Source organism: Danio rerio, chromosome 14, assembly GCF_052040795.2.
Source record: "Danio rerio strain M-AB ecotype USA chromosome 14, GRCz13ab, whole genome shotgun sequence".
NCBI lineage: Eukaryota > Metazoa > Chordata > Actinopteri > Cypriniformes > Danionidae > Danio > Danio rerio.
This window is the reverse complement of record NC_141034.1, coordinates 16,844,593-16,851,191: the sequence shown is the minus strand read 5'-3', so window position 1 is coordinate 16,851,191 and position 6,599 is coordinate 16,844,593. Positions and strand designations below refer to the sequence as shown.

Sequence of the window (6,599 nt, the reverse complement as noted above, 5' to 3'; positions counted from 1 at the left end):
AGGGACTAAGCCGACAAGAAAACAAATGAATGAATGTTTCATCCATAGGAGGTGTTGAATTCTCTGCTTGTATCTTATTTTTTGCATTATTATTATAATGGAAATCAAACTAGAGAAAAATCAATTGATGCAACAAAATGACACCGATTGTCTCAATACCAGCTGCTTAATATAATTTATTTGTTTAAACAATACTTAACGTCTCAAATGTACACAAATACAAAACTGATTTTGAAGGTAGATGGTGCATAAAGGAAACACAGAGAGGAAAAATACAACTATAGATCACAGTATATGTTTACTAAAACTGCAGAGAAATCCTCTAAAGCGGCTGAGGCACAGAGAAGGGTTTGTAGTACAGACGTCCCTGAAAGCGCAGTGAGCACTGATGCTAAAGTCAACCGAAGGGAGTGTAAACTTCAATAATCCTTCAACAGTATGTTCGACTGTTTAATGAACTCTAAACCGTTTATAAAAACTTTTACGAACCATAAGGCAGAAACGTAAAAAGGGTAAAAATATATATTACACATAAAATGTATATTTTTGGGGTCGTTTCATTGCTTCATGTAGTGATAGGATAATTAAACATTTTCTATCCATATTTTAATTTCAAATGAAGCAGCACACTTTGTTGAATATTATTCTCCGTACTTTCTCATTACTGACTTTTTCATATATATATATATATATATATATATATATATATATATATATATATATACATATATATATATATATATACATATATATATATATATATATATATATATATATATATATATATATATATATATATATATATATGTGTGTGTGTGTGTGTGTGTGTGTGTGTGTATAAACACACACACACACACACACATATATATATATATATATATATATATATATATATATATGTGTGTGTGTGTGTGTGTGTGTGTGTGTTTATATATATATATATATATATATATATATATAGTTGAAGACAAAAGAATTAACCCATCTGTGAAATGTCTATTCCATTTTCAAAATTTTTTACTTTTTGTTAAACATTTTATTCATTTTTACAACATATAAACACGTTTTTAAACATAGTTTTAGTAACTTATTTCTTTTGTTTTTGCTATGACGACAAAATACAATATTTTACTAGGTTTTAGCAAGTTAATAGTATTTAGCTTAAGTTGCCGTTTAAAGGCTTTGCTTGGTTAATTAGGGAAGTCATTGGACAGCAATGGTTTGTTCAGTAGCTAATCAATAAAAATATTTCTTAAGGGCGCTAATAATGTTGACCGTAAACATTTTAAATAAAAAAAAAAAATCTATTCTAGCCAAACCAAAAGAAATAAGACCTCCTCCAGAAGAAAAATATAATGATAAATACTGTGAAAAATGTCCTTGCTCTGTTAAAAAACAACTACAACAAAAATTTCACAGGAGGGTAATAACTTCATTACAGTCTTCATCTGTATATAGAGTTTTAGTAGTAATTCTGAAATGCATTTTTTAAAAAGTGTTTTGGGATAGTTATTAATCTGATCAACAAATAAGCTTTTATAGAAAAGTATTTTATAATTATTTAATTTATTTTGAAACATGACCCCACAAAAAAATTCTATCTGGGTAAGATTTATCCACATAAAGCATCAATAAATGACTTCATCAATACAACCTCTGTTTATATGCTACTTTTTATCTTTACTGATAATATTTGAGAATATATAGTGTAAACAGCTGACGTGTTGCTATTTGGCAAACCCACGCGGATCTGAAATGACCACTGGGTTCAACAGGCATCAAGGTTTTTGGAATGGTACTGTGCACAAACGTGTGAAATCATAAGTAAAAATGATGTTTACATAGAAGTTAATGTGCTTCAGATAACATTCAGTACAAACTTGTTTTCTTCATGATGCGAAGAAATTCCTGCTGGTTTACTTCTCCATCGCCATCTCTGTCTGCTTCGTCAATCATTTCCTACAGACAGCCACGCACGTAAAAAAAAAAAAAAAAAAGTTTTCAAGCTCACTGATTTCTAAGATACACTCACCGACCACTTTATTAGGCACACCTTACTAGTACTAGGTTGGACCCCCTTTTGCCTTCAGAAATGCCTTAATCCTTCATGGCATAGATTCAACAAGGTACTGGAAATATTCCTCACAGATTTTGGTCCATTTTGACATGATATCATCACACAGTTGCTGCAGATTTGTTGGCTGCACATGCATTTTGCGAATTTCCTGTTCCACCACATTCCAAAGGTGCTCTATTAGATTGAGATGCGCTTTATGAAATGGCGCATTATCTTGCTGGAAGTAGCCATCAGAAATTGGGAACACTGATCATAAAGGGAAAGACTTGGTCAGCAACAATACTCAGGTAGGCTATGGCTTTGGGTACTAATGGGTTTAAAGTGTGCCAAGAAAATATCTCCCTCAGCATTACTCCACCACCACCAGCCTGAACCGTTGATACAAGGTAGGATGGATCCATGCTTTTTATGCTGTTAACATAAAATTCTGACCCTACCATCCAAATGTCGCAGCAGAAATCGAGACTTATCAGACCAGGCAAAGTTTTTTCAATCTTCTATTGTCGATTTTGGTGAGCCTGTGCGAATTGTAGCTTGTTTCCTGTTCTTAGCTAACAGGAGTGTCTGACGGTTGTGCGTTCAGAAATGCTCTTCTGCATACCTTAGTTGTAACAAGTGATTGAGTTACTGTTGCCTTTCTATCAGCTCAAACCAGTTTGGTTATTCTCCTCTAACCACTGGCATCCACAAGACATTTGCGCTCACAGAACTGCCACTCACTGGATATTTTCTCTTTTTCAGACCATTCTCTGTTAACCCTAGAAATGGTTGTGCATAAAAATCCCAGCAGATCAGCAGTATCTGAAATACTCAGACCAGCCCGTCTGGCACCAGCAATCATGCCATGTTCAAAGTCACTTAAATCACCTTTCTTTTCCATCCTGATGCTTGGTTTAAACTGCAGCAGGTCGCCCTGATCATGTCTACATGCCTAAATGCAGAGTTGCTGCCATGTGATTGACTGGTTAGAAATTTGCGTATGTGATGATTTCTGTTACCTGTAACTCCTCGTCTGTGAGGTTCTCCCCGAGTTCCTTCGCCACTCGCTTTAGATTCCGGAAAGATATTTTTCCAGTCTCATCATCATCAAACAACCGAAAAGCCTTAAGAATTTCTTCTTTAGAGTCTTTTTCAGCCTAAAGATTTGGACAGTAAAAAGACATTTTGTTTCAATCTGCCTGCAATTAACATATTTCCTTATATACAGTTGAAGTCAGAATTATTAGCCCCCTGTATATTTTTATATCCATTTTCTGTTTGATGGAAAGAAGATTGAAAAAGAAGACTGATAAAAGAATATTAAAAATCTAGACCACCAACTACTTTTTATATTAAAATAAAAAGAATTTTGTGTTTTTTTTTTCACTAAATCAGTCACGTTATTTGTAACCTTGGCAATTAAAGAGTTCAAATCCTGTAATTTTCTAAACAATAGTAGTTTTGATCAGGACTTGAGGTTGATTAACAGATTTATGGGGGGGGAAAAATAAATATATCGCATGCATTTTTACAGCAGTTTAATTCAGTGGGTATTTTCATCCCTAATATGACAAAAGGGTAGTAAAAACAGTGCACAAGGATTAAGGGGGCTAATAATAATGACTTTAAAATGGTTTTAATAAAATTAAAAACTGCTTTTACTCTAGCCGAAATAAAATAAGACTTTCTTGATAAGCAAAAATATTAAAAGAAATACTGTAAATAATTCCTTGCTCTGTTAAACATAATTTGGGAAATATTAGAAAAAGAGAAAAAGGAGGGCTAAAATATTTGACTAACCATATAAAAAAACATTCTCTAGTTCATTCTTACCATTTTTTGGGTCATCACTGACAGAAAGTCAGTGAAAGAGATCTTTCCCGTAGCCTCTTTATCAACCTCTGCAATCATTTTTTTGATCTCCTCCTTTTTAGGCTCGAAGCCCAGTGCTCTCATGGCCACCTGCAGCAAAATAACTCATTATTTACACAAAAGGCTTTTATTTATGCTTATTTATACAAGGGACAGTAGTCCAAGAGTGTGAGGGTACCATTAAAAAAAACTTACATTTCCATATTTGTTTCATTTGAAACCATTTTAAAGTTTAAGAGGAGATCAGAGGGATTTTAGAGTGTGTTTGTGGCATTATATCTTACCTTTAACTCCTTCACCTCAATATAACCAGAGCCATCAGTGTCAAAGAGCTCGAACGCCTCACGGATTTCCTGCTTTTGCTCTTCTGTCAGTTCAGATTTTGGACTGGCTTTTTTACGTGGGGCCACAGCCCCCAGTGAGGGTCTTTTGGGACTAGTGGCCTATGTATGAATAGAGTAGAAAAATAATGAAAAAAATAAATAAATAAGACAAACCTGAGTACAGTGTTAGTGTGGAATGTACAATACAGAGTATATGTTATAAATACAAAAGAGATGCCGTGAATATGAGGATTCTTCTTCTTAAAATAATAAGCTTGTTTGTTAAAAATGACAATGACAATGCTTTTAACCAAGATTAACGTAGCATTTAATTAGCAATGCAGTTTTTCACAGAATTGTTTGTCGATGGGAAGATAATAATAAGCCACACATACGGTTTCTGTATATGACGAGGAAGGAAAAATATATATTTCTATTGATGTGAAACCTTCGCTAAAAAGGGGCGACGCCAATACAAAAATGTACAAACACAAATCACACAGATTGCGGCAGTTGCATTCGTCGTGACTCACCATCTTAACCGAGAGAAGACCTGCAAGTGGAGAATGATGATAACCATACTATGGGGAAGGTTTGTTGTATGAATATTAATTACGTACTGCGACGTTCTGCCGGGATGACAATCTGATTGGCTGAAAGGAGTCGGTGGGCGGGAGTAATCTTCCACATAACCAGAGCTACACACCGCAGGGTGAAATTGCTCATGTATAATAACTAGACTACGTAGCAAAGCACTTTAGAACAGAACGCATCTCCTGCACAGCCCGAATTCAGGTCTATTCGCCATAGTAAGATTCGTATAAAATTACAATAATGATTGTACCTTTTCTTAAAAAAAAATGTTCTGAAAATTAATGCATTAATAAGGGGTTTCTGTTCTAAAGATTTTATTATTACCATAAACTTTTTTTGTTTGTTTGTTTCCAGCTGAACATACAAACAAAATGGTAAGTACATACTATATTACATATTGTCTTAAGGTTGAGTAACAAAATAGGACTAACATATTATGCATCTCAATAATAAAAATTAAAAGCTTTATAAATAAATTGCTAAAAATAAATGAAAAAATAAGCAAATAATAAAGGGGCTTTGAAATTTAAATTAGATTAGAAAAATCCAAAAAAAAAACAAATATTAGAAGAGAGTTTAGGGCTTTTTTTTATCAATCACCAATTTTACATATTTGCAAAAAAGTTTTACCTCATTTCTCTTCTATTTCTTAATGGAACAAGCTTTTTGATGGTAATAAACGGTCGTTTATTTGGTCACTTCCCCAAAATTGTTTTTAACAAATAAAAAGAAAGAAATATATTTTAAAATGATTCACAGATTTTATCCAGGTTTTTTGTAATAATTGTAACAATTTTTACAGAAATCCAAAAATGACATTGACGTCTCTTGCTCTTTCTGTGAGACTTCTGAGTCTGTTGCTCACTTGTTTTGGGAATGTCCCTTTGTTAAATCTTTCTGGTCTGAGGCAAATTTTCTAATCGCACCAGAGGTTTTTGGTGTTTTTTCTTTAAGCTGTAGACATATAATGTTGGGGTTTTACATTAAAGAAAAACAATTTCTTAATTAAAACTTTTGTATAAACCTCATATTATTTATTGGAATTTTTTTTATACATAAATAAAAATGTACTCAATGTAAAGCAAATTTTGTATTTTTTAAACAAGAATTGAAAATATACTTGAAAACCATTATAAAGTCTCATAACAAGAAAGCAATTAAAACTTATAAAACGTGCTTTATTTAATATACTGCATTAATTTGTGTTATTTTTTCATGTGCCCTCTTTTATTTTTTTTATTTACTATTATTTTTTATTGTTTCTTTTTCTTTCTCATTATTTTTCTTTTGCTTTTATATTACTATATTTCTTTAAAATTGTGCCATATCTCTTGTTGTTTGCATTGTGTACTATACGTCTATCTGTTTCCATTTCTAACTGTTGTAATTGCATTACATTTTTTTTTTTTTTTACCTCATTCAAGTTCCCCACATCAATGTTTTATCACCATGACTTCTGATTGGTTACTGGTAATTCTGTTTCTGTGTACAGAAAGCTGATTATGAATTCAGAATAGCACAATACCACTCTTCTAATTTCCGTCTTATAACAGAATTGAGTAGTAAGCTTTTTGTATTTTGTCTGTGTGTATGAAAATGTTTAAATCTTTATAATTATTTCTGTTTTATTAACTCATAATGTAATTGACAAGCAAATTACACTAACTCACTATAATACAATTATTATCTTCCTATTACATCTGAAATCGTACACCTTTTTTTATTGGAACGTTCAACAAGTGTAAAAAAATATA

The 6,599-nt window shown here is 32.2% G+C and overlaps 1 protein-coding gene across 1 annotated transcript; it reads right to left on the bottom strand.

Moving 5' to 3' along the window:
* Window positions 1-156: 156 nt before the first annotated feature.
* On the bottom strand, window positions 157-4,812 carry cetn2 (centrin, EF-hand protein, 2). Its single transcript, XM_087281375.1, has 5 exons — window positions 4,785-4,812; window positions 4,213-4,371; window positions 3,890-4,018; window positions 3,076-3,213; window positions 157-1,959 (listed from the first exon to the last, which is right to left on the bottom strand). The coding sequence occupies exons 1-5, from the start codon at window positions 4,785-4,787 to the stop codon at window positions 1,870-1,872; spliced, it is 519 nt and encodes a 172-aa protein (XP_087137501.1). The 5' UTR covers window positions 4,788-4,812; the 3' UTR covers window positions 157-1,869.
* Window positions 4,813-6,599: the final 1,787 nt, after the last annotated feature.

Bases quoted from the DNA above. Each gene is read 5' to 3' on its own strand.
- cetn2 (XM_087281375.1), bottom strand. The intron at 4,019-4,212 runs GTAAGATATAAT...ATTTTGCTGCAG, and splicing joins TTGAGGTGAAGGAGTTAAAG to GTGGCCATGAGAGCACTGGG. The intron at 3,214-3,889 runs GTAAGAATGAAC...CCAAATCTTTAG, and splicing joins CAGTGATGACCCAAAAAATG to GCTGAAAAAGACTCTAAAGA.